Source organism: Blennius ocellaris (genome assembly GCF_963422515.1).
Source record: "Blennius ocellaris genome assembly, chromosome: 5".
NCBI lineage: Eukaryota > Metazoa > Chordata > Actinopteri > Blenniiformes > Blenniidae > Blennius > Blennius ocellaris.
The window spans coordinates 11,333,662-11,361,525 of record NC_137654.1 but is presented as its reverse complement, the minus strand read 5'-3'; the positions used below and the strand labels follow the sequence as shown (position 1 = coordinate 11,361,525).

The following is a 27,864-nucleotide window of genomic DNA, read 5'->3' as shown; positions in this document are numbered from 1 at the left end:
AGAGGCGGAGAAGAGGAACAGCGAGCAGAGGGAGTGCAGAGGGTGAATCAGAGAGAAATCAGGGCAACTGGCAGCAGAGAGGGAGCGGACCAGCTGAAGACTTAATGAACGCTCATCCAGCTGGCTCCAGGTTCTCCTCACTCACTCAGCTGTGAAGGAGCGTGCGCGCAGAATGGATTTCATGTTGGTCCAGCAGCCAGTGACCTGGAGCGGGAGCTGCTGCTCTGTGGACGCTTCCCACTCCATGTGGATTACTTCACAAAACGCTGCCGTTGTGATGAAAAGTGAAGACAGCACCCAGAAAGGAAGATGGTAATGTGGCGGTCTGCTCTGTTTACAGCTTCACATTCATCCCCCCGCTTGTTTGTTTAGTTCTGTTTGCGATAGCTTCCAGCCTCCACTCAGATTTGAACATCAGAATGTGTTGTGGTAAGGTAACGCTGAGTCCCAAGCAGCATCTTCTGCTCTCTGAATGTTGCTTTTCTGTGTGATTTGTTCACACCTGCTGATTCCGTATTCAGACAAGACGTCTGATATTCTGTAGAGTTTTGGCTTCGTCGTGCGAGGTTTCCTGCGTTAACCTACTTTGACAACACTGACAGATCAGAAGGTCACTTCACTTTTAAGTGTTTACCTATCTAAAGCTCTTTGTTGTGGTTGAAGGTCACTTCAAGACATCTCTTTTACTTTAAGATCTAAATGAACACCTTCAGAGGCCAATTACATAATTATATATGAGAATATTACAAAGGTGCAGTTGTGCTTTAACTTGAAGGTGAGAAAGGATTTTGCCAAAGCGAAGGGGGCAAAACATCACAGTACATGTGTTATTATGAGATGTGTGGCGCAGAGAAATCAGAAAACACCTTTTCACACATTTTGATACCACCTGTCTGATAAACTGGCTGAAAGGATAATTTTTAGTACTTTAATTCTATTTCTTAGTTTTTGTGATTTATTGAGCAACAACATCAAACGGTGTTTGTTCCTCATTTTTAAAATGAACAGTTTGCTGATTTTCTCAGCTTTTGGTCCTGTTTGCAATCTCGGTATCTCTTAATACATAAATGTACCCAACCAATTAAAGAGTAATGATTAAAAATAGTGAGGAATCTTATGACAAACTATTTACCTTTCCTTCATTGATGTCTGAAATCAAATAACTGAATGTAGTTGTTTGTCAGTTTGACAGTTCCAGTCACTTTTCTTAAATAGTACCACAGAGCCAGGTATTTATTATGTCCTGACAAGTAACCCTTTATGTCATAACATGTATGTGCTCTGACTGTGTGCAGCATAGCTCCCATTGCTCCTCCTGCCGCTCTGCCGGAGTGTTGTGACTCAAGGTGAAGATCTCGGGTTTCCCAGCATTGAGGCCGATTTCACAAACCCGCCACTGTATCCGGGTTCCTTCCCGGACCCCCTGCCTCTGCTGGCGTGTATGATGGGGAGTCGCGCAGGAACCAGGAGAAAACGTCTTCTGGCGCTCGTCGCCCAGTTTCCATTGACAACCGGTTTGGTGTGCGAGTTGTGGACCTTCACATCCTGCGGAGGGAACTTGTGAATGAGTGTATTTTCTTTGAGAGGCGGGTTGCAGAGAAGGTGTGCCCTGTTTGCACATAAAGGTGTTTTTGTTTTTGCCGCTGACGTTATGCAGGGCCCTGGATTTTAAAACGCCCGCCCAAGCTCTTCTGTAGGTTTGACTTGGCAGGGGTCAAGATGTATGGACGAGCATGTGTGCGTACCACCCCGACGTTTCCCGCCCTCTTCGCTGCATATTTGCCGTGTCGTTGAAACCAGAGTCTATTAACCCGACTATTCCTGTTTTGGGAGTGACCTCAATGTTTGGGTATTTGTTCCTGTGTCGACCAGGTTACACAGAGCATCTTTTTTTCTCCCTCGGCAGAAAGACATCTTGTCCCGTCCCGCTGATTCAATGGAAAATACACAACAGGCAGTCCAGCGGCTCTGTTTGCAATACTACAAATCATCTCTCTGCTCCTTCTGCTCCCGGCCCTGCCATGCGCTCTGAGAGCGTTTCCTCAGAATATTAAAGGTTTTCAGTTCGTTTGAGCTCGCTGGTTGAACTGAGCTGTAATGACTCCAAGGCAGCTGTTCAAAGAGTTTCAGTGTGATGGCTTTGAACAACTGCAAAAGGTTCATTTTTACTTCCGCCGATCGTTTTGCCTATTTTATGTCCCGTGCAGTCAGCGATTCTCTAAAAGACTCTACCCTCTTCACCCTCACAATGAATGAACTCACATACTAATTAGTGCAAATCAATTATCTGCTGTGTGTTTGATGATAAATAATTCTGACTCATGTGTCACTTTGGACGGTTTGATGACACTCTCACAATCTAGCTACCTGATTAGGAATTGATCGCTTTTATCTACTGTATCATCTATGATATCTTTCTTGTGTTTGTCATGAAATCTGCGGTGTGCGTTACATTAAGCACAGCTGTGGGCTAATTACAGTTGATTCGAGCGTGTCATTGAAAGCTAAGACACACTTTGTATACTAATAACCACGCTACACACACACACACACACACACACACCACACACACACTCACACACACACACACACACACACACACACACACACACACACACACACACAGCATGTCAGCTCGCTCATTGAGACTTAAAGAAGCGCTTCAAGTCTTGCTCATCATAATCCCAACTGTTATTCACGACTTAAAACACAGCCTTGCCCCTCCTCCTACTATACAACCTTTCAACCCGCCTCATAACTTCCTCTGATCTAAGCCACTCATCCTCAATATCATCCTTCCGCCTGCCCCGATCAGCATATCCCCCGCTAAGCGACTAAATATAATGTCTGGCCATCTCGTCCTCTTCTATGTCTGTACAGTACTTCTTCTCAGGCGTATTTATGCGTCCACTGGGGAGTTTGGCTTGTGCCCGGGCCCTGGTGTCACCGGGTGTTTTTGAGGTGGAGAAACACAATATGCCACCAAGAGAAAGAGGTTAAGAGGAAAAAAAAAAAATATATATATATATATATCTGACGCGTTGTGCAAATGGTCCAAAGGTGCAATTTAAGGGATAAAGGATAAAACACAGTATTTATTAAGGGAATCCATGTAGTCTATAAAGGTGGAGCCTTCCTGACAAAAATAGGTATTTGGTCATTTTTGTGTCTTCTCACTGACTAATCTGTTTTCCTGCTGCAGATTTTTTGAGGCGTAAATAACTTAGAGTGATGTATTATTTATGCAAAAACAAGAGATGTTTTTGTGCAGCCAAAACAGAAAAGCTCTTACTCATGTTGTTGGTTTAGGAGCAATTATCCAGGAGAGATATACACAAAAAAACCCATCCCATTATAGAATTAAATAAAGTAATGCCTTTGATTTAGTTGAATTTATTCACATCTCTCTTAGTGACAGTGAAGGAAAAGATGTACAAAAGGTCATTAGGGAGTGACATTTCAATATCTGAGCACAAGACAAGATGGTGATTGTATTATATTAGATGTCGCAGATATTTTTGAGGAAGTTGGAATGCATTTGGGACATTTGAAGAAAAATTTCATATATTATGGATATTTTTATGATCTTTCCCCATTTGGTAATTTGTCAAGTTGTCATGCCATTTAGGACCATAGTATTATGAAACAGATATTAATGAGGTGAGCTTCCACCCATTTAAGGTCTTAAAAGAGCTGTAATAATGGCTAAACAATTTAAAAAAGGAAATCTTCACTCCTTGGTTTTAATTATTCAGTGATTGTTTATGAAATGGTGTTGATTACTAAAATTAAATACTCAGACGTGTTGTCGTCCTTCTGATGACGTTTTACTTTTACTTCTTGTAACAACAAATAATTAAATAATTCTGTCTTTATTTAAATGTAATCAAGTCCATAACATAATAACTTGCCAATGGTGTATTAAGAGATTTGAACCATTATTGTGATAATATTTTGCCAATAAAGTCATAAGTTATTACATGATTTAAAAACAGCAATACTGTCAATCTTGGGTGTAAAAAAAACGTTGTTCTATTCTATTACATTATTAGCTTTGATACGTTCAGAATGACCAACATTATGGCATCATTGATTTTTGCACTCTTGACAAGTGTACTTTTCCTTCCCCTCATTCATAAAACTGGCTCACTACTTCAATTTCAATCAAGACAAGTTTGGGTTACAGTGAAATCATTTTAATATGGAAAATAATAGTTTGTTTCTTCAATATAAAGTCCATACAGGTTTTGACCTTCTTTTTCTTCCAGAAAATATAATTTCTGACTCAAAACTCTCATATATTGAATCATTTTCTGTATTGCTGCAAATGATTAAAGTGCTGTGTCTATGCTGACAATCAAATTATGCCAATACACCTCTGTATGTAGCTGTCATTGACCTTTATGCCCTTCTAATTCTATTCAAACTGTTTATAATTTATTATTATTGCAGAGATCTTTAGTAGAGCTTTTTATAGGTCTGTTTTTATCCTTGCTCTAATTAAGTGAAGACATGCTGGTGTAGTGGTTCGCCTGCCTGGAAACAAAGCTGAATATGAAATTCGGCACTCATTTCAATTCAATTCAACTTTATTTATATAGCCCCAAATACAATACAGTCATCTCTTGCTGCTTTTAACAGAGAAAAACCCAACAAAAGTGAAGCTTTGTTCACTTTTTGTATATTTTGGTATTTTTCCCGGCATAACTAAGGATGTAAACAAAACGCTCTGGACACAGCTGTTGTGACGTTTATTCTGCAACATGACTTCCACAACAGTGCTGCGTGATGGACTAAAACTAATGCATGAGCGTTTCCTGGGTGTCATGCTGTGAAGTTACCAACAGCTTCAAAGAAAAGAAAGATGATCAAAAATGGAAATAATCTGTTATAAGGATTCAGTGCTGCTCAATCTATACTTCTAATTATGGACTTCCACTTCTCAAATTTGATATTGTTCATTGTTTGCGTTACTCTGTGTTACATTGGTTTGACAAATTCTTCTCATTCCAAGGCCTATAAAATGCTTTTTTAGCCAGAGCTTGACCGCAGTCTCACAAATCTTCCCCAAATCTGTGTTAAATATCACTGGTATTAGTCGGGACAATAGCTAAGAGACTCATTTTGAGGGAAAATGACCCTCTGACCTGCCTTTTCATTAGTGGATTGTTGATTGGAAGAAAGACTCAGACTTTGGCTGTAGAAAATCATATCTTGTAATCTAATCCTTGTTATTGTAAGAATGTGGCAAAAATCTTGATCCAGTTCGGGGTCTTCATCTGCCGACAAATTGATGGCTAGATTAGGGAGAGTGCACATATTTATATGGTCAATAAATTCTCACTTGTTGTGCTTGACTGTCCCAAAAACTGGTGGAAAATTTTACATTTATCTGTTGCAAAGGCCAAAAATTCAGAATTTCATTTGGCAAACGTGTGACTGTTCAATGTCTGTCATGCCACAATCATCCACATACTCAAAGCGCCGGTTCTGATATTTTAAGTCAAAATGGCACATTTTTGTGTCTTCGGCAAGTCATTAGCTGTCCCAGCCAAGTGAGACACAATTATTCCAGAGTTGTACAGTCATGGCAGTTTTATTGAATTTCTGGTTGATTCTTTTGAAATTAGTAGTAAATGTAAAATATTCATATTGTACATGATTAAATTGCAATGCTGAATATTGAGATAATTGTCACTGCTGGTATGTTTTTAAACCTCGTATGGTTCCAGTCAGTAATGAGAACTTTCCTGAGGTAGGCATTACACACATAAAGCTCATATTGTTCCAACACATGCTCATTTGAAGGGAGTCATATTTAGGATGCTTTGGATGCAAATAACATAATATCGTTTCAGTAGTAGCAGTCAGCAGTCTTTTAAAAAACTCAAGTCAGAAATCTTTCCAATTTTGTGATTATTTTAATATTAAAAAAAGGGAAATCTGTGTGATTTTGGTCATCGTAGTGCTTCTTGACATTTTATATGTAAATGGTACATCAGGGTGTTTTATTTTCAGCTGTGGATTAAACTTGCAGCTTTGTGTGAGCTCAGTTTGAACACCAGAAACTGTCTTGGACAAAAACAATCTTTAAATCATAATTACGCTTAGATGTTTGCCTTAAAGACTATAATGATCATGTGGAGTGTTTTTTTTTTTGGCAACGATGTTAAAGCATCATTAGAGCATTATTGATTTTCTGGAGCAAAGTCACGGGTCAGATATAAGACTGTCCTTTTGTCACTGATGCATTTCATTTGGTCAAAACTTATTTCTAATCCTCTCGACCTTGAGTCCAAACTGACTCAGCAGCAGATAGAAATGACCCAACATCATTTCAGGATGTTCCGGCTGGTTAAGAATCACATTAGAGTGGCTTTCCGTCTCTCTCAGCTTCGTCCCCTGCAGGGTCAAAAGCAGGAGGATTGTGTCCTCCGTACACCCCAAAACACACATCCAGCGTTTGAAATAGGGGAAAAAAAAGGTGGACTGAAGGACTGGAATTATTTCCAGAAACTGTGAAGGTTTGTGCTGACGGCTCTGTTTGAGTTGTACGGTAATCATTTCGTCATTTACTGCACAATTAACCGAGCTGTAAGATATGGAAAAAAAAAGAGCTGTCAGCTGATTTAATCTTTACTTTCAAAATGTTCAGTAAAATCAAAGAAGAAATGTGCTGAGACTGACAGTGTGATGACAGATCGGTTATGTAAGCACGCCTACATCCACTCAAATATAGTCAACATTTTCCAAGGTCAAGTTTTGAACAAAGTTATTGAAAGAGTAGTTTTACTCACAATATTTATGATTTTTGCATAAGTTGTGATGGGGACTTTGGACAAGATGTGACATAAATCCACGTCTCTCCCCCGGCTCCTCGTCTCAGTGTTGGCGACAGCAAAACTATTTGAAATAGTTTGTGTAATTCAGCAGGGGATCCTCTGAATAAATGAAAAAAACTGCAGACATAAACACAGGAAATAGATTTTTAAAGGTTGCATCAGACACTTGAAGTTTGGCCCACTTAGAGCCCTTCTGCCTGTTGTGTTTCACATAATTATTTGTTTTTCTTTCATTTTGTTGAGATCATATTACAAAAGCAGAATATTTGTGGACGTATTTCATCGGTTCAGTACAGTAGCAGTTTTGTAAATTATGAAAAGTAAAGACAAGCAATCACTATAACAACTGGAGATAATGAATTATTCCCACAGCTTCCAAAAAACCCCATCCCTGATTATATTAATTACCAAATCTTTTAAAAAGTATTTCAAGCAATTATTAATTCTAAAAGCTACTTTTATCAATAAAATCCATAAAACAGATCATTGATCAAGATGTTGGTGGAGATAAAGCTGGAGGAGCCATGTTGAGATGGTTGGAGGTGAAGCTGCCAGACGAAAGAGGAGGAAGCCTTCCGGGAGGGTTTTAGTATGTGCTGAGGGAGGGGATGGAGCCGCAGAGGAGGCCGGGGATAGACTCACAGACTGACTCATAAAGGAAGCAGAATTCAGATAAATAACTCTTCACATAATTTCTCCTATAGGATGCGTGAAAGCAGCTCATCATGTGATCACAGTGTCTTTCCTTGCTTGAAACCTCCCCGACCAAATAAACCCTCCAAAAGAAACTATCATTACCACACTGTCAGATATACTCTTATGTGCAACAGGATTCTGTTGTGTCGCCACACATGTTTTAGCTGTCATTGTTGAATATTTTTGACTTGTCTGGACAGGAACCTGCTTGACATCAGGAATGTTCAGGGGACTATTTTGGTTTCATAATGATGCCGGACAGAGATATTCAAACTGTCCTCAGCTCCCGCTCTGGGATACCTTATCCACGGTAATGTGACCGTCCTCATTTATTTCAGTGGCTCACCGAGAAGGATCTGGGTGTTTATATAGAGCCATGTGAATTCACAGTAACTGTACGCTGACCTGGGCACAGCCACCGGCCCATACGGGCCCAGACAAACATGTAAACACACCAATGAGAAAACACACACTTCACCAACCACTTGGAAGTGCTGTGTCTCCTTTTTTTAGCCGTTGTACAGTAACTGGTTATGTGCGCGTACTGCTGACTCATCTTACCGGCAGTGTGAATGCACCCTGAGTTATATTTTACTGGTGTTTTATAGGTGAATGCTCTTGAGCCCCTGGACTCACAATTGCTGCCAGTGAGTCCAGGTCAACGCCACTGTTAAGTTTTCTTCTTAAGGTCAACTTCATTTGACTATGTGTCATTATTAAGGTGCTGTTTGTCCAACAAACCAGAGGCCTAAATATTTACATGCCTCACCGCTTACATAAAAATCCTTCTGAGGATTTTATTTAGGATTGAACGAAGCTCAGGATTAAATGTTTGAACATTTATGCCTCCTTTGCCTGCAATCTGTCCTCCTGCCTTCATGTTCTTATTTGACAGCCACTTCCAGCACCTCTCCATCTCCCTCATGTCATCACGATGGTTATTGTTGTGTTTTCTCCCAGAGAATTGTTTTGGGAACTGTGGAGGCTGTGGATTGGCCAGGACTCCAGGAGTTTTCAATGATAATATAAGGAGATGAGATAGAAAGAAAACATGACCTGGAAAAAACAATATGCAGCATCATGCATACAGGAAACAACAAACCTATGAGGCACTAAATGAATTAAAGTAGGTAGGACAGTGTGAATCCTACTCGGGCTTTTCCTTTCAGTCAGAGGACGCACAACAGATAGCGAGCAGAGTCTGAACAGACTTTACTCATCACACTCTGTTTCCATCCATTACATCCTGTATATATTTGCCATGACAGCTTGAGACTCCTGAGTAGTGTAAAATAAATTCCATCCATCTTCTATAACGCTTCATCCAACTGAGGGTCACCATGCAGGGCTTGGGGCCGATCGCAGCTGACTTTGGCTACAACCTGTACAGGTCACTTGTCCACCCCAGGGCAAACACAGAGAGACACATAATCCACTTTTCATGGCTTTAAATAGTAATTTCAAATAGGAGAAACAGCTCACCTTCTCAAAAGTAACTTAACATCCATAACTAAGCCATTCCGTTTGTTTTTACAGCAAATCTTGCACACTTTACGGCACTGAACACATACCTGGGGGAAAAAAATTGCAGGAACGTTTGTGGTATGTGTCGACGTTCACACATCACCTTCCAGAAGCCATATATCTCCCTCCAGAGCCTCAGTCATGCATGTATATACATTAACCCCCGAGGTCTGCTGCTGTGGCCTTTGCAGGGCTAAATAAAGCAGGGCCTAAAAGTGGGTAGCCGGCCACGAGTTCGGGTCAAAGGGAATGTGAAACCATAAACCAGGAGGCTATGGAGCCTTGGGAGCAGCCATCACACTGTGTTTACTTGGATGTTTGTTGTCGGTACAGTTCAGGTTGTGCAGAGAGTGTTTGTGTTTGTGTAGCTTTTCTCCGGCGGGTCACAGGGTGGAGGATGAGGACTTTGTAATTTACTGGGTGTCACCAGTCAGATGAAAGTGACTAACTCCAGGTTTCCTTTTATTCAGCGTGACGATTGCAGGTTGTTAAAGTGAGAGTGTTTACTGCTGTAGTTGGTGTAAACACAAGTAGTGTACACTCATGTACTTTATCTATTTCATACAAATAGGAAGACCAAAACAACAACCCAAAAAGACAAAGAAAAACTACATTCTTACTCTAAACTAAGCTCTAACAACGACTTGATTTAACCCTTCTCTGGAACTGGACTGTTTTTAATGCATTCTTGTAAATGTTTGTACTAATATTTGAGTGCTGAGTCTTGAAATAAAATGTGGAATAATAATTAGAATAAATATCAGGAGCCTGAGACAAAATTCAGCTGGCATTGGGTGTATGATGGGGTATAAAGGCACCAGTCCATCCTCTGGCAAATGCAGATATACATGCAGTTCCACATATACACACTTTTATCAAACTTTGAACTATGGGAGGAACGGTGTATAAAACCACCTATGCTGCCACTTGTGACGAATCAATAAAAAAAAAAAAAACAACTTCCTGTACAGATTAAAGTATAGTGGAGAGAATGATTGCAGGTCTACCACTAATGCACCAAAAATGTCAGATTCAAAAGTCTATTTAGCTTGAAGATCACAGACGTGAGTGATGTGAATCGTGTTAATGTGAATGTGCCTGAGAGACAGTGTGGATGGCCTTAAGTTGGTAAAACATTTTCTTCAGCCTCTTCTTCCTCCTTTGTGCTTTCAGAACCTTGATTCCCTGGAGGGCTCCATCCAGAACCTGCTGTCGGTACTGTACCCGCCCTTTGAGGCCACCGCTCCGACTCTCCTCAGCCAGCTCTTCCACATCATAGAGGGTCGATTCAGGGGAGATGCCCTGCGCTGCTTGCTGGACTTTCTGGTTCCAGCCAAGCACATCTTAGACACCGTGCAGCAGGCTGCATGTGTAAGGCATATTTTCTACAGACGTATATTTTTTTTTTTGTAAATTCATTCTTTGTTATTGTTAACTCCAGTTCAAAGCTCTCCAGAACATACCGTCTTTTACCTTGTCTCCTTTAGGCTCAGTACTCCGATGCACTTTTCCTCTGCGAGGGCTGGCCTCTGTGTTTACGGGAGCAAGTTGTCGTGCACCTCGCTCCCATCAACCCCCTGCTGCTGCAGCCTGGCGACTTTTACCTCCAGGTGGCACCGTTCTGCGACCAGTCGGCCCGCATCGTGGTGTGCAGTCTCCTGGAGGAGGAGGGGTTTGATACGGGAGCAGTCGAGGAGACTCCAGTCCCTGAAACCTCGTACCCGTGCATATTCCGCTGTGGCTGGCTAGATGAGATCAACCACGGGCGCCAGGGAACGGCCCTCAGCCAGTGTCTGCTCGCCACTGAGCAAGGTGTGGTGAGGTTGCCATGGGAACGGGTGGCCTTGCCTGATTTTGTGGAGCTGCCACAGAGTGCTGAGAGTAGTATGGCCTCTGCTCCTCCTCCATATCTTCCTCTTCCATCTCCTCCTCCTCCATGTTTTTCAGATTTTTCTGACCTTTCTATATCTGACACGTCATTTCCTCCACCTCCTCCTCCTCTTTGTTCTTCCACTTCTTCGTTGAATGAATCTGACATAAAACAATATCCCGCGACTGTTCAAAAATCAGGTGGGCCATCTTCTTCACAGCCCTCCGCTTTCTCAGTGCAGACCAGAATATGTCCAGCCAAGCATGGCATCGCAGTGTCGCTTTGCCTGGTGGACTCAAGCACTGCCTCATCAGCTGGGCTGGTAAAAGCAAAAGAGATTGAAACAGAGCCTAAGCCTATAGGCTGGGTTTCCCTAAATACGTGGAACAGCCGGTTTACTGGGACACATTCCAGTACAGCCACAAAAACAGATTTAGATCAATCCAGAGGGAAAAGTAGGGTTTCCATTGTTTCTGAAAATACAGAGCGAGAACAAAAGGAGTTAAACCAGCAGGGCACAGACAGAAAGGGGCTCGAAACCCAAGGTGTTGCAGAAGGAGAATATATTGACGTACTGCAGGCTACAATGCTTTTTGGTCGAGCTCAGCTGCTTGCAGAGGGACAGCATAAATCAGAAATCCAACTGAACGCACAAACAGAAGCAGAGACACAGAGGTATCCACAGCTACAGCAGATGAACTCACACAGGCAAACACAAAGAGAGCCAGTCTCACATTTCCAACCATGTGCACAACCACAAGCACACGTGGAGTCGTCCACAAAACCACAAAGTCATTTCAGATCTGCTCCCTCGTCCCGCCCCGGCGTGTCTGCAGAGCCAGGTCCCCAATCCACTCTCCACCATTCCCAGCCACATCACCCTCCGCCTGACCCCTTCGAAGACTCACAGTGTGTCCGCACTGTGCGCTTCTCTGAGAAACCTTGCACGCCGTGCATGAGAAGGAGGCAGGGCGGGAAGGTCAGCAGGGCTCAAGAGCTGAGATGTCGATACAGAGACTCGTACCAGGCTGCTATTCAGAACCCTGTCGCCTTTGGACAGGGGACTCAGAGGGGGAATATGCTGGCTGTGTTGGAGGAAGATGGAGATTTCTCCCACCATGAAGACAAACCAGCAAACACTGAAACAGCAGATCCTTGGTGTAATGTCCAAGATGTGTGGTGCAAAAGACAGTTTTCCTCCTCTGCCGGGGAAGCCATCTGCGAGGAGTCGGGAGAAAAGCGTACTGTTCCATATTGGAAACCGGGAAATACAAATAGTGCTCCCTGTATGGATTACAGGGCAACACATGCTGTACGGTTTGGTGAGCTGCTGGAACACACAGCTGAAAGGACCATTGTACCTTTCAGTGAACCACACGATGCACGCTCTGCCAAATCTCATGACGGTTTACACAATGTGAATGGACCAGACTCTGCGGCACAAACGAGGGTAAACACTACTGAACCTTCGCCAAGTTCAAACGGTCCCAAACAGTCCGATGTCTCCGCCAAACATTGTGGATTACCGTTTAGTTCAAGTGAAACCTCTGGGAAGCAAATGACTCTTAAGACTGATCAAAGGCTACATAACAAAACAAGTTCCACCAGGACGAATGCAAACTCTCTTACAGCGGCTCAAAACAGGTCGGATAGTAGAAGGTGCTCGTCTCTCTCCACAGCGGTGGTGGACACCTCAGAGAAGTGTGAACTGGTCATCGTAGAGGGTCAAAATGTCAGGAGAAGAGAGAAAGTGAACCCCCGTGCAGAGATTCCTCAGCTGCATGTCGTCAAATGTAAAAACAGCACAGCCTTTCGACTGGTTTCACCCAAGATTAACAGAAAGAAGATGGTTATTCCAGGTAAAGGGGTGTCATTTGCTTTATTACTTTAAGATATTTTTTTCATCAGGTCGTCATCCACTGTGTTTTAACGATATGAAACCAACTGTCCACAGAAGCTGCTCAGCCTCCCGGTTCTACTGCAACAGGCACAAATGGCCTTCCAATGGAGAAACTGCCACAGACAGACACTCCTTCATTAGAGGGGAAACACACGTTCTTCCAGGCGGCGTCGGGACGCCCGAGGCCTGACCACCTCCACCTGGGATCGCCTGACCCCGGAGCACACCCTGTCTATCTGGGACTAGCCTCTCTCACCGGTAGTTCAGCTCGAGACACAGTCAATGAGACCTGCAACCACTTATCTATGTGTGTGTGTGTGTGTGTGTGTGTGTGTGTGTGTGTGTGTGTGTGTGTGTGTGTGTGTGTGTGTGTGTGTGTGTGTGTGTGTGTGTGTGTGTGTGTGCGCATATATATATTTCCTAAAAAACTAAAAAAAACAATGTAGTTCAACCAAATTGATTTTAAAAAGAAATGTTAGTTACACTGCATAAAAGGAAATTTTGCATATTTTAAATTCCTCTCAATCATTCTTGTGTTCATCAAAATAAGTTCCACTCACAGTGAAGTTCACACCCTTTAATGCTTTGTGTTTGATTTTTTTGTTTGTTTGGCTCCTGTTGACCTTTGCTTGTGTGTTTTGATTCACTGCAGTACAGTTTGGCATCTGTTACACAAAATGTTTCTTTTTTTTTTTTTTTTTGAAAATTCCCCAAAATCATTTGCATAATTTTAGGGAATGCCCATAAGAAAAGCCAGATTTTGGCTGCTGACCTCTTTCCCTTTTTCAAACCCTCCAGGCGGCAGAGACAGGATGAGCAGGGCAGTAGTTGAACTCTATGGAGACCACCAGGGATGGAGATCAACTGTAACGAGCCAGGAGATCTTCCAGATGCTGCTTTACTTCCACTCAATCACCCGGTAAGAAACATTTCTAACTTAAAAGCTTGAAAAGAACGACTGTATGTTGAGAAGCATTAAGGCTTTAAGAGTCGTGTTTTGTGCCGTTTCCAGGAAAGAAGTCAGAGAATTTGGGTTGACGCTTATTTTTGATGCTCGAAAGATTCATCCTCAGCCGCAGCTCTACAAGGCTCTAATGACTCTTCAGGTCAGGAGCCCACTTTCTTCTACACCAACAGTTTATCTGATCGGATTTTGATGTCAGTTGTTCAGTGATTTCTGAGCTTTTGAAAATGAATTGCAAATTGAAATATATTGATATAAAAATATTCTTGGATTAATCTGATGTATTTTACATCGTCTAAAGAAGTAGGAGGTGTTTATTATGGCTCAAACTACACAGATTTGGTTCATATTTCACAAGATTCATGACTTCTGTGTTATGAAACGTTCTTGACTGTGTGCAGGAGCTGTGTCCTCAGGCTGCAAACAGTTTATTGCTGCTGGTGGACAAAGACGGTAACAACCGACCAGAAAGATGTCCTGGGATACAGGTCAGATCTTCCTCTGAGTGTTAAAACGTAGTACAGATATTAAAAACACACGATGGGTTTGGAAACTCTGAAATTGAAACAGGAAGACAGCTTAACAGTAAAGTAATCCCGAGGTGTTTAATAAAAGCAGCTAGTAGATGATGTCGTCATTGAAGTGATAAAGACCCTTAAAGTCGGCCTTTATTCCCCCCATGAGGCAGACTGAGGTCGTGGCGTCGATGAAGGTTTTACTGAAGCTGGTGGATGTGAGTCAGCTGAGCTCCCGTCTGGATGGAACGCTGTCCAACGCCTACTGTGACTGGATGGAGCTGCATCAGGTGCCCCATTAATCAACTCCCTTCGTATTTCTGTCAGTGCACCTTTGTAATCCGCTCATGAGGTGGAAATGTTCACCTTCTCTTTGTCTTCCAGAAACTGTTCCCCTTCGTGTATGATCTCCATGAAACCTCTGGCCTGCTTCTGAGGGCGATCAATAAGTTGGAGGAGCCTCAGAGGACAGACTCGGTGCAGGTGAACCCGAACGCTGCCCTGCTAAAGATGATGATGATTTCTCATGTTGGTGCTTTGAGCATCATGTTAATCCCATGTTACGTAACCCTGCCTGCACCGATGCCGCACTGTGTGACTTGTTCATGTAAAGAAAGTAGTTTTTAATACAAAGTCTCAGTGAAGCAAAACAGCAAGCACACGCTAAAATGAGTTTGTTCAACATTTCCTCAAACTGATGTCTGTTTGCAGGCTGTGCAGCAGTGCATGACGGACCAGAGGACTCTGATGAAGGATGTTCTGGAGGATAGCCGATTGGTCAGCCTGCAGAGAGAGGGCGGGGCAATCCTGGCCCGCCTGAGGAAGGAGAGTGACCTGAAGTACCCTCACTGTGAAGACCTCAGGTTAACATACAGAGAAAATCCTCTTAAACAGTCGGGGAATTGTAAAGCCAGATGCTGCAAATCCTTCAAGGAGCCGAAGCACAAGGCAGCGAAACGTACATGATTTCAGGAGTTAGTTTTGTGTTGTTTTATCTCTCTCATGCACACAGTGATGCGGTGGACTCTGTGACCAGTCTGTACAACCAAGTGGAAGAGCAGGCCCACGTGCTCGTGCAAAGGTCCAACATGGCGCTGGAGCACCTGGAGTTCCTGCTGCAGCTCCGAGAGATGGAGGGACACTTCACACAGGTACGTTTTAATAACTGCAGATCTGCCCTTTGATTCGATGACTTTGTGTGACCATTGTGATCAGTTGTAAGTTTGTCTGTTGGTTAAGTATTTGTCTGTATTGTCACACTGAATGACGTAAATTAGAACTAAAGTAAACTTTTGTATAAGCAACTGAGCTTATAACAAGATACTGAACTGTCTTTTAAAAATGTGTGTATATTGAAATACTGTTTACCAAAATAGCTATATGTCACTGATATTTAAAAATATGAAATGTTTGTAGACCAGTTTCTAAGGCTGTAAATACCACCGATTAACAGTTAAAGGGCAACTGACCCAGTCTGTGGAGCAAGTTATAATTTAACACCTGCAGGAAGGCAGCAGCACTTCAATTTGGGAATAAAAGCTCCTGATATTGTGATTGAGCTCCGATAACATTAAACACAGTGTTGTGTGCATCTCCAACTTAAATTAGAGAAAATTCAAGACGCTTCAGGGATGTGAAGAAACTGAAAGTATATTTAAAAGTGCATATATGTTTTGTACTGTTTTCATTCTTTCTGCTCAGTTTTTGTGTCACTTCACCCAGGTTGATAGTGTTACTGCAGGAAACTGTGTCCTGGACCTTCTCTTGTATCACTCCAATCATTTTCCTGGCAACACACACACAATAACTATTTAGAGGACAGTGTTAATTCAAGCTATATACATTTGCCTTACATATTCTATTATTTGCAAATCAAAGTACATATTACTAAAATGATCTATTAATCAACAGGATTTAAAAATCCATTATGAACTAATCAAACAGCTCTTAATATGGACATCTTTAGTTTTTAAATACAAATTTTAAAGTACACCAAACTTTGTGAAATAAGATTTTTCTGCTTATCAAAACAGTAAAATTTATCATTTGTCCCTTTCCTGTGTCAAGATCCAGCAGTGGTTCAACGTGGAAGGAGAGCGCCACCTGCTGGAGGCTGAGTCAGTGGAGGACTCGGGGGACAGGATGGAGCAGGTCCTCAGCAGCTTCACTGGTTTCCTAATTGAAGCGAATGTGAGTCTCAGTTTGGTGTCTTCCTGGGAACTATTTCTGTATTAGAACGTCCCCGTCTGTCCAGCTGTCAGAACCTCTTTTTCCATCCTCCTCCAGGACCGGAGGCACCACGCCATGTCGTTGGTGTCGGAGGCCGAGCGGCTCCAGCAGAGCGGCTTCTCCTACACAGAGATGGAGGCGTTCGGTGCTCTGATCTGCAGCTTTAAGTCGGGCATGGAGGACTTCCTGTGCAGGGCGGAGACGTGCGGCAGGGAGCTGCAGATCATGGTCAATGTGTGCGACTTTTGTGAGCAGGTTGGTCCAAAATCAGTGCTCACACTTTTCTGTTATTACCTTTATGGTGTGGGGTCATGGTTCTTACTTTGGAGGCACAAAACACACAAATACCTATTTGTTTCAGGGAAAATATGTCATGTCACACCACAAACAATCCACATTGATGAGCTTATTTCATTGTATCTATTTAATGCGTATTATTCTTAAAGTGTTTGTCTCTTACAACCAACAACAATTTAAAAAAATGATTGAACATGCAACCATGCAACATGATTGCAATGTATTGACTCTGCAACGTTCCCATAAGAGCAATCGATGTGCCGTTTGAAACTGCTTTATTTACTTTTTACAGACAAATGTTAAACCATACCTCCTTTTCTCAACTCATTGTTTTAATATTGGTAGACATAAAGTAAAACCCTTCGTAGTTCTCAACCTGTAAGAGACCTGGAACTGCCTCGGTGGGGAAGAGAAATCATTGGAGGCGAATGTTGCTTTGAATACACTGAGGTTGTCACAAAGTTATTGGCAGATTATTATAGACATCATCAGGAAAATACTTTCAAAAAATGTACTTCAATTGGAGCAGGTATAGGAAGCTGTTATTTGCTTCAACACTTTTATGTTATATCACTGGGATGTTTTGACAAATGAGAGATGAGAGAGGGTCTGCAGTGTTTTTAGAAAGTCAGACAAAGGGGGTTCCAGAACAGAAAAGATAAATAACTCCTGATTGAGAGAAAAGAATTTGGAGCTTTTAATTCATCTTTTTCAAGCAAAATTCCCACGGTACTCTGTTAGTCCAAAAACATGGATTTGAGCTTAACTGGTTACTATAAAATTGTCCAGAGACGTGAATGTGAGTGTGTGTGATTGTCCGTTTTTTGGTTTTTGTCCCTGTGTGAGTCTGATGACCTCTGCCTTTATTCATAGCCATAGTTTATGCTTGTGCACATATGGAGAATATAAAAGAAAATGTATTCCTCTTCTTCATCACAGTAAATGAAAATATCTTTTACTAACAGGCGACAGCTCTGGCCAGTGAATGTGTTGAATACTTGGAGCAGAGCCACACCAGAATCCACTCCACGCGAGACCAAAGTACCCCTCAGGTCAATGAAACAAACGGTCAGCCGACACACCACAGCCCGGACCCCGACGCTGCGTCTCTCTGCCAGCCTGACATCCATGCAGCGCAGGGCTCGGGTCTGACCGCCGCCCGGGCTTCGCCGTCCTGCACTGACAGCTCTGGCATCCAGGCTTTCCAAGACCGGTTCCTCCACTTCAGCCCAGAGAGGTTCCAGGAGATGAAGGCTCAGGCCAGCGTGCTGCGAGGGTCCCGGGGGATGAGAGTCTGGAACGTTGCCTGGTTGAAATGTCAGGAAGCCCGTCAGCAACTCCAGGAGAAGATGCAGGAGGTGGAAGAGGTTTATCCTCAAACACCGGAGTCCAGCAGCTGGTGCGAAGGTCATTTTGTGGATGTGGCGAGCACGAACATTCAGACTCGCTCCCCCGGTGGCCAGAGTCTGGTGGTGCAGTCGACCCCGGGGCCTCGGCACCCGCAGTGGGAGGGGATCGTGTCAGGAGCTGTGGACTTGGGGAAACGGAAGCCAATTCTGGGCAGCAACACCCCAAATTCTACAACAGTGGCGTGCTGCGACATCATCATCAAACCTGAAGATCGGGGCGAGGCCGGGGCGAGTCCGGGGTCAAAGGTTCCTCCACAGTCACCTCAGAGGTAAATTTGGTCTCGTCACAAGATTTAATTAAGATTCATTTCCAGTGATTAGCAAATTGTTCTGTCATTTCTATTTGACATGCTATGAAATACACGCGATAGTGAGGTGATTGGTCAAACAATCTGATCTGATTATCAATAAGATGCTCTTTGTTTTTTCTTCGAATATGCTTGGGTTTTATTTCTGCATTCTTGTTATTTGTCCGAGATTTACCCACGAGATATTTTAAATTCTATAAAAATGAGTGAACATGATGCAAGAAATAATACATGCTTTTATTTCATTTTGAAATAAATAATCTAACTGAAATCTTAAATCCTGGTAAAGAAATGAAAGATTTACACACAGTGTAGAGTTTATGATGAAATGTTTACTGGTCGGATAAAACTGCAGACTCTGTTCACACTTTAAAATATCATTACCACATAAAACACACAGAGGAATAACTAACTTAACCGACACAGAGGGAGAATGCTCTCCTTTCTAATTATTTATTCAATATGATAATATTGATGAAAAGTAAGTGAGCATTTGAGCGATCCTCAAAAACAATCCTCGTTTTTCAAAGTCCACACTGGGTGTGTGTCTCATCACTGATGTCCTCCAACTCATTCATTCTGCCGCAGGTCTGCACGCCGGACAGAAAGAGAATCTCGACGAAGGATGATGAGTAGAGCGAGGAGCGAGAGAGACGCCGCCGCTCTGTCTCAGTCCCACACTGTGGGCTGTCAGTGGTTTCCATGGGGACGAGGCCTCATGACGAGGTCGGTGAGCCAGGACTCGTGCACGGCGGCGGCGACAGCCGGCCCCTCCACTCCTCCGGAGCAGCGGGTTCGACCCCCGTCGTCATGCTCCCACCACGGTCAGCCGTCCTGTCGGATCCTCCAGGAGGCTCAGAAGTTCCAGCTCTCCCGCCACGGGAGCTTCTGTTCAGACGACTCCTGCCTGAGCGACCGCGCCGCCGCCGGGGGTCACGGGAGTTTATGCTGCAAACACTCCAGCCTGCCTGTCGGACGATACGAGGATGAATTTTGTTTGGGAAGTCCACAGGAGAGCACCAGCAATGCCCTGTAAGTTCACTGGTTGTGCAAAAAAAAGGTTTTGATCTGCCAGATATTTGCTTTGCAAAGTTAACAATTTGTATCATGCCGTTAATTTTACTAATCCTGTGAATTTTTCATACACTTTTTTCTGTTTTAAAGCTGTCAGTGAAGAGTTGCAGGTACTGTCCCTGCTCCTTTCCTCTCTTCTTTCACTATTTAGAAAACTTTAACAACCGAACAGACTTAACGGTGCAGCATGTTAGACAAGCGTCAGCTCACATATTTGTCAGGTAGCTGTTTAGACTTTTCACTCATTTATCAATAATCCACCAGTTTTGTCAGAATGAAGTGGAGCCTATCCGGAGCAAAATTGTCCAAAAGGCAGTTTTACACATCAAGAAACACAAAATCACATATTCACATTTACTACACAGACAGAGTGCATGGAGGTCTGAAGACGAGCAAACAAACACCCGACAGAAAAAGTCCTGAATCAAAATGCAAACACGAGTTTACATGCTGTCTTGTAGCCTGTTCATCTTAAGAGGGTCGTGAACGTGGTTGTGGATTTGATCTTCGTGGACAACAGGTTCCATACAAATGCAGGTGTAGAAGGATTCAAGGATTCAAGGATTCAAGGATTCTTTATTGTCGTATCATAAAATGATACGAAATTTGGACTCAGGTCCCGGTAAGCCAAAGTAATAAAAATATATATAACAGGAGCGTAAAAAGATGATGATGATGATCTGGAAATAGAAATAAACTTTTTAGACATTTTTTATTGCGCAATAACGCTCAAAGATGATTGTGAGTTTCACGTTTCACTTTTTCATGGTGTTTTTATTTTATTTCCTTAATATGATACAAATCAGCCCAATGATGACAGTCATGTCACGAAATGGTGGAAATCATCAGTTATTTCGTAGTTTGTGGTAAACAGCATGAACCAAGAAGAGTTTCCACACAAGCGGTTGTATTACATCTTGGAAGTCATTTTAACTGATCTGCTGCTCTCGTGTGGTACAAACAGCAGTTGTATAATTGTAGAAGAGTCGTGACAAACTGCAGGAAGGAACAACTTCATTAACTCGTGAACAGTCGAGCGAGTAAATGGTTGATGTTTCTGCTCAACTGCGAAAGGAAATAGAGGCTCGTGATGTTTTGTGCAGCAGAACAGAAAACAAAGGTCAAATTCATAGCAGTGGTGTCGTCGTGGAGAGGTGACAGATGCTGGCTTTATTGTTTGTGTCGCCAAGGTAGAGAAACGTTTGTGTGAATGCGGACATTGATGGGGACTTGTTGTCACCAGGAGGCTGCAGCGAGTCATGGAGGAGCTGGTGTTCACAGAGAGGGAGTACGTTCGCTCCCTGGGTTACATCCTGACCCACTACCTCCCCCTGCTGGACAGACTAGACATCCCTCAGGACCTCAGGGGCAAGAGAGGGGTCATTTTTGGTAACCTGGAGAAGCTTTACGACTTCCACAGCCACTACTTCCTGCCCGAGCTGGAGGCCTGCCAGAGGGAGCCCGCCACGGTGGCTCGCTGCTTCCTCAGACACGTCAGTCGTAACTCTACACCCGTGATCAGTGCACCGTTCATATTTTATTTTTATGCACAGTCTCAAAACAGTTTCAAATTTAATACACCATACAGTTTCCTCGTGTTTCCACTGTGTTTTGACTTGGTTCTTTCCACAGAGTGACAGCTTTGGCCTGTACGCTTTGTACAGCAAAAACAAACCTCAGTCAGACGCCCTGATCCTGCACCGGCGCCACGACATCTTCAAGGTGAGTTTAATTTAATCTTTTTCTCCGTTTGAGAGTTATTATACAGTTATTCTAATGTGTAAAGGTTGTGATGACACTGTACAAACACTGCAGATTTTCATTTGGTAAACCATCACAAAATCACGACTTAAATAGAGAAAACAAACTCTGAATATATCCGAATTAAAAAAGCAAAAAAAATGTGTATTAAGAATGTATGTGAACATTTATTGAAATAAAAATTGTCAGAAGATAGTGTTGAGATAAAAATCAATACCAGAAATAAAATATTAAAAGGACCAAGAAAAGGCAAACTGAATTTTAAAATCCTAAACTGAATTTAACACATAAATGAAAAGTAAGTTTTAAATCAATTATCTAAACAAATGAAATCAGCTAAATGGATAAATGGAAATAAATCCTGAAACACAACAGGAACAACTGAAAGATTACATAAGTAAACTATATAATCCAATTCCACATAATTAATAGATTGGTGTACTTTTTTCAAATAAAATCAAGCATAAGAGGAATATTTTATATCACAGGCAACTGAGGACAAAATAATGGGACAAAGACAGAGAGAAAACAAAATCAACTATCAAGAGATTTAAAGAGAAAATCAGAGTCGGACACTCGGTGCTCTTGTTCCTCATATCCAAGACCCTCAATAATTTATTTTCTGCATCGGGGGCAAAAATGCAATTTTAGACTTTTTCCATTAAAGTACTGTAACCTTTGCCACAACAACATGCACTTCAACATATTCTGCACCTCCAGGTTCCATTTCCATTGATTGGAGTTTCAGGTTTTACACAACATGGGTTTATCTCTGTTAGAATGAAGCTGTTGACAGTAATTATTCCCACACTGGAGCAGTCGCTTCAAATGCATGTTTGTATTCCGAGTGCCTGGAGAAAACCCACACGTGCACCTGAGAAACGGCAAGGAAATTCAACTTGTTTTTCCGTGACAGAGAAAGCAGCAGGAGCTCGGGGACATGATGGACCTCTCCTCCTACCTGCTGAGGCCCATCCAGAGGATCAGCAAGTACAGCCTCCTGCTGCAGGACATGTTGGGTCTGGCCGGCTCCTGCAGGCCCAAAGACATGATCCAAGACGCACTGTTCACGTCGAGCGTGTGCGCGCAGAGCGTTTGCGGCCCGTCCTCGTACGGGCCTGGCGACAGGGAGCGAGAGAGAGCTGAGATCCAGGCGGCGGCAGACCTGGTTCGCTTTCAGATGCGCCACGGAAATGACTTGCTCACCATGGACGCCATCCAAGACTGTGATGTGAGGAGTCCACTTCACACGCGCGCCGATCGATGTTAGGAAATTAGGCTTCGCTAACTTTCTGCGACTCCCTCTTCCCTGTCAGGTGAATTTAAAAGAGCAGGGTCAGCTGATCCGTCAGGACGAGTTCACCGTTTTCTTCAGGAAGAAGAAATGTGTCCGCCGCGTCTTCCTCTTTGAAGATTTGATTCTTTTCAGCAAAACCAAGAAGACGGACATTGGAAATGATGTTTACGTCTACAAGCAGTCGTTCAAGGTGTGTGAGGGTCCTTCGTTATTCACCTTTTTTGGACAATGTGTTATATGTCGATTGGCCACAGAGCCGAGTCGGTCGAGTTTTCCATCAAAAACAAAGTCAAATAACAGTTTTCCTAATTGCCGTATTGTTTCTTCACTTCCAGACGAGTGACATCGGGATGACCCATAACTCCGGCTTGAGCGCTTTGTGTTTTGAGATTTGGTTCCGCAGGAGGAAAAGTGAGGACACCTACACCCTGAAGGCCTCCAGCATGGAGGTGAAGAAGGCCTGGACCACAGACCTGGAGAGGATCCTGTGGGATCAGGCCACTCACAGCAGAGGTCACAACAGCAGCGGAATCACATTTTATCGATCCATAGACTTCTCTTCCCACACAGGTTTTTAATAACATCCTGCAATTATTTGTCCCAGAGCTGCGGATGCAGGAGCGGGTGTTCATGGGAATGGGCCGCAAACCTTTCATGGACCTGCAGCACAGTGACGCTGCGATTTGTGACAGAGCCATCAGCTGTGTCCTGCCTGGCAGAAGTAAGGAGCTTCTTTAGCTCATCATCATCTCATCTTCATGGAATCCACAAATATTCATGTGCCGGGGCGCCACTTCAACGCCCTGGATTTGCAAACCTGTATGCTTCATACACAGTGCCATAACAGCAATAAGTAAATGTCACATAAACATCAATGCAACTTTGCAATTAACAATTTCAACATTTGTATTTCAATGGTAGTTTTGCCTAAACGGAGTTGGCTAACAAAGTAACAGAACTAACATGTCTTTATAAACCAACAGTGCTCATTGCTCACTAACGCAGCCCATCATTTTCTCTCTGATGACGTATATGTGTCGTCAGTCCCTGTGGCCTGTTGTTCACACAGGGGCCTAGAATTCCCCCGGCCTCACTCCATCGGCTCGGGCAGCACAGCCTCCACCACCGTCAGCCAGTCGTCTTCCTCGTCTGGCCGCGGCTCGCTGCCCCCCGCAGGGTATCCCGGGAACCACACACAGGGCGCGGACGCCAACCCGGCCGCGTGCTCGTCCCCGGAGGCCGTGGCCGACAACGAGATCAACGCTCTGCACCTTCATCAGCATCACCTCCGTCGCAACCGTGAACCGTGGAAATCTCCCTGTTCCCCGAGTGAGTTCATTTACTGGACGTCTGGACGTTCCTGCAATCATCAGACTTCATGGCAGTGAAATGTGTGGTGCCTCTGATGCAGTGGACAGCGCCGAGTCCTCCGGGGAGTGCACAAACCTCTTCAGCAGCTCCGAGCGCAGCTGCCTGTCTGCCATCAGCGGAGAGGTGGTGGACGACTCGTCCTACGTATCCCAGAGTTCGCGGTCCCGCACGTCGCTGTGCCGCACGCCCAGCCTGAGGAGCAACGGCTCGCCAGCGGTGGCCAAAAAGAAGCCAGGTGTCGTCACCAAACCTCCACATCCAGCTCATGCTCTGGTGCAGGTGAAGGTAGAATAAAGCTGAACGTGGCGCTCTCACTGTCATGAAGGGAAGAAGCTCTCAAGATGTAAATGTTTTACTACTGCAAGGGTTTGAGGTTTTACATCAAGGAGAACAAAAAGACAAACAACAAAATAACGGAGGGTATGAGTTTAATAGACATTATATAATTACTGGTGTTTTGTCTTTCAGGGTGATGAAATTATCATCGGAAAATCGACAGAAGTTTAACCACCAAGCCCCAGAAGAAGGTACCGATCGCACATAGACACATTCCAACCCTTGAAAGACTGTTAAGTAGTTTTAATTGTCATAATATTTAACTGAATAACTCTTTTTTATATATATAAAGCAATTATTGTCTAACGTGTGGAAAATATTTAAAACAAACCTCTGATTTGACTTCACACAGAAGATGAAGCCCGTTCTCGCTGCACAACTGCAGGAAAATTGACTGAAACCTTTTGTTGATGTGTTGTTTGTTTCATCATTCCAAATAATTTGCATGATTTGCTGCTCCAGGCAAATTTTATTTGGTGGAAAATTGACCAAAACAGCTCTTTGGGTCATAAAGGTTACACCTCCTGCAGACTGTGTGATTCACACCACAGTTCTTATTGTTGCTTTGTAAATCCACAAACAGTCTCCTAATCCTGTTTGTTGTTTTTTTTTTTTTTACCAGATGCTCTTCTAAAACATTTGAACTCTTGTTGCAGATTGAAAGTGGACACAGGCTGCTGGACACCTCACAGTCAGCTGTGAGGAGAAACGTCTCGTGTGGCTGCGCAGTCATGAAGCAGGAACATATTCTGGTCACAGGATGTTTTTTTTGTTGTTGTTGTTGTTTTTTTTCTACTGAACTGTGGAAGGCCTTGAGGTTTGGTGTGGCTATATCATACTTCAGCTGTTCAGAATGTGGCTCCGACGATCATGAGACTGCCTCGTGCAGCGGGAACGGGATGCTGCTGCACGTGTGATCGTTCTGTTTCACACATCATGACGTGCCTGGTGGAGGCTCACTTCAACTCACAGCATTGTTTCAGTGCAAAAAACACAAAATATGCACATTTGTCCACGATGTGTCTTTCATTGTTTTTGGTTCATCGTTTCCCCCTTCACACCTTCTGAACTTGTTTTGGTTTGAATGCAGCCAGAATGATCCGCTGTTTTTGCCATATCTACACGTCAATAACTTTTATTACATGTTTTTAATTGTAATGTATAATGCAGCTGTCTGTGACCCTCTCAAATATTCCACAAAGTGGTTTAAGTGTTTAGTGAATTAAATCTTTGTCGTTTGATTGTCTTCTCTGACGACAGACCACATCACTACAGACAACCCTGTTAGACTTTTCATACTTTTCATTCACAGCATTTACTTTGGATCCATATAACAAATAAAACACACTGTTTTCATGCTAGTGAGATGCTTTGTTTTAAATTCCAGTTAAATCTTTATTTTTGAATAGCAACTTTTGGTATTACACTAAAAGTTATTGAATTAAACTCAAAGGAATTTGTGTTAATTTTCTGGAAATGTTTATTTTTTTTGTGGAATTAGTAGTGACACTCCTCACTTATGCTGTTTATCAGATGTTTTTCTCCAAACCCCTCCCCAGAAGCTGCAGGGCTGCTCCACACTTTGAAAACCACTCGTATAAAAAGCTATAAAGACCAGTCTGCTGGAACACACAGCAAAGAAGCCTTTTGTGTCCTGTGCCGCTTCTACAGAGATTATATGCAAACATAAAAGGAATCAGTGATTTATGTGACGGGGAAAACACGCAGGAGCAACAGATGAAGACCACACCAGTTCAAGCAAATCATCACTCATGCTGTGTACCATTATTGTTATTGTCTCGCCGGGACAAACTGCATTGTCTCCACAGCAAATGAACACAGTGAAGTGCAGTTGAAGGAAGGAGCTATTCGCTGGCCTGGAGCCCAGGAAAAACAAGTTAATGGCCATAAATGGTGAAGTATGTTGCTTCTAGCTAGCATACACTGATGTATACATGTAGATGAGCCTAGTTATCTCTCACACAAAAAGTATTTCTATGGTGACTTATTTACTTCAGTTGTTTTTGTAAACTTTTCTTTGAATTAGTTTCCTTTTATTTTCCTGCATTGAATATGAAGGACAGACCACTAGCCTGCGTGCTCCCACACCTCGGGTTTATTTACTGGGCGTTGTGTTTAACGAGAGAAACAAGGTCCGAGAAAACTTGCCAGTCTGCAACGAAGCAACAAGCGACAGATAGGATGACTATAACCACTCACCGTTGTTCAGGGTCCACTAATGGTTTCATATGGATCAATAGACCAGCTTCACTTTTATTTAAAGTGACCATCACACATTAGTACTTTTCTAATTGTTTGAATGTTGTTGGGTTTTTTTGTATTGTTTTTTCTTTCTTTCTTTGATTTCACTGATCTGTGTTTTGGAGCCTTTATTTTGTTATCTTTGCAAATTGTACAGTAACCAAGTCATGGTGGGAAAATCTTTGTCCAGATTATTGACTTCTTTCTTTGAAAGCCACTGTGGTCAATCCATATTCTGACTGTTTTGTATTATTTTCTTTACTGGTGTTACAGCCCACAGGCTGTATGGCCTCGCCTCCCCCTCTGTGTGTGTGCTTGTGTGTGCTTTTTGTTCCCTTGTGCTGTTTGACAGGAGGTACCCTCCTCCTCCTGTTTCTGATTGGAGGATGACGGCTGATTGAATCAGCTCCGCCCACCAGCTGAGACCATTTAAACAGCTCCAACAGACTCCTCATGGTGGCTGAAGCAGAAGGTGTCTGTTCAGTCTGTCCCAAGAACCTTGGTGTGTGATTGAATTGAATTGAATCTTTTGAACTCCACTCCACTCTAACTTTTTGATACCCATGCATGAGTTAAACTTTGGTCAACAGGACCCATCGTCCAACAGTTTGGTGACGGTACCAGCTGTTTTGTTTTGTGTTAACTAGTGGTTTTGTTTGTTTCCATTTTGCCGCTCTTGTTTATTGAATTTTGTTAGTTGAACTTTAGTTAATAGCCTTATAATGAAGAACCAGCCTGTTTGTTTCATTATTTTACGTCAAACATTTTGTAGGTATTGGGCATTACCTGTTTGGCCCTCCTTTGTTGTATTGTTACTGTGTCTTTAGTCTCTGTTTGGTGATTGTAAACCTGGAAACTACCAATAAAACCCTCACTTCACCGTAACTCATCTGGCTATTGTTACTTCCTACACCTACATCCTTCTCTCAGCAGAGCCGCGTCGTCAAAACTGGTTACTTTGTCTTTTTAGCTGTTTTTATTTATGCTGACATTTGATTTACGAGGTTGGTGCAGATGTTAGGTTCCTCGGAAGGATGGTATTGCAGTCATTTGAGGATGTGAACCCAGACTGATGTTCCTCTTTCTGACTCCACAGAAACAATCCTCCAGACTCACATCTGGAGACATTTGCAAAAGCTCTCATGTCTGCCCACACATCCCCATTTGCCTTTGTTTTGTTGTTCTTTATTTCATGTTTCGGTTGTCCTC

The 27,864-nt window shown here is 43.0% G+C and overlaps 1 protein-coding gene across 2 annotated transcripts; it reads left to right on the top strand.

The window, feature by feature from the left end:
- Positions 1-59: 59 nt before the first annotated feature.
- Positions 60-27,534, top strand: LOC308130941 (pleckstrin homology domain-containing family G member 4B-like). 2 transcript variants are annotated; one of them, XM_080497473.1, is made up of 25 exons: positions 60-312; positions 10,236-10,433; positions 10,550-12,791; positions 12,890-13,090; positions 13,631-13,751; positions 13,845-13,938; positions 14,198-14,284; positions 14,485-14,601; positions 14,696-14,794; positions 15,023-15,174; positions 15,324-15,462; positions 16,379-16,501; positions 16,598-16,795; positions 17,803-18,515; positions 19,143-19,586; positions 20,872-21,121; positions 21,261-21,350; positions 22,306-22,620; positions 22,706-22,876; positions 23,022-23,199; positions 23,291-23,407; positions 23,731-24,015; positions 24,098-24,336; positions 24,526-24,584; positions 25,050-27,534. In XM_080497473.1, exons 1-24 carry the CDS (start codon positions 310-312, stop codon positions 24,562-24,564), a joined length of 6,615 nt encoding a protein of 2,204 aa, XP_080353599.1. In that variant the 5' UTR covers positions 60-309; the 3' UTR covers positions 24,565-24,584; positions 25,050-27,534. The 2 variants fall into 2 exon arrangements, with proteins under 2 accessions (XP_080353599.1, XP_080353598.1); XM_080497472.1 differs by having other exon boundaries at positions 12,887-13,090.
- Positions 27,535-27,864: the final 330 nt, after the last annotated feature.

Coding starts and splice junctions, on each gene's coding strand:
- LOC308130941 (XM_080497472.1), top strand. Junction 15,175..15,323: donor CCTCACTGTGAAGACCTCAG/GTTAACATACAG, acceptor TCATGCACACAG/TGATGCGGTGGACTCTGTGA. Junction 21,122..21,260: donor CTCGCTGCTTCCTCAGACAC/GTCAGTCGTAAC, acceptor TTCTTTCCACAG/AGTGACAGCTTTGGCCTGTA.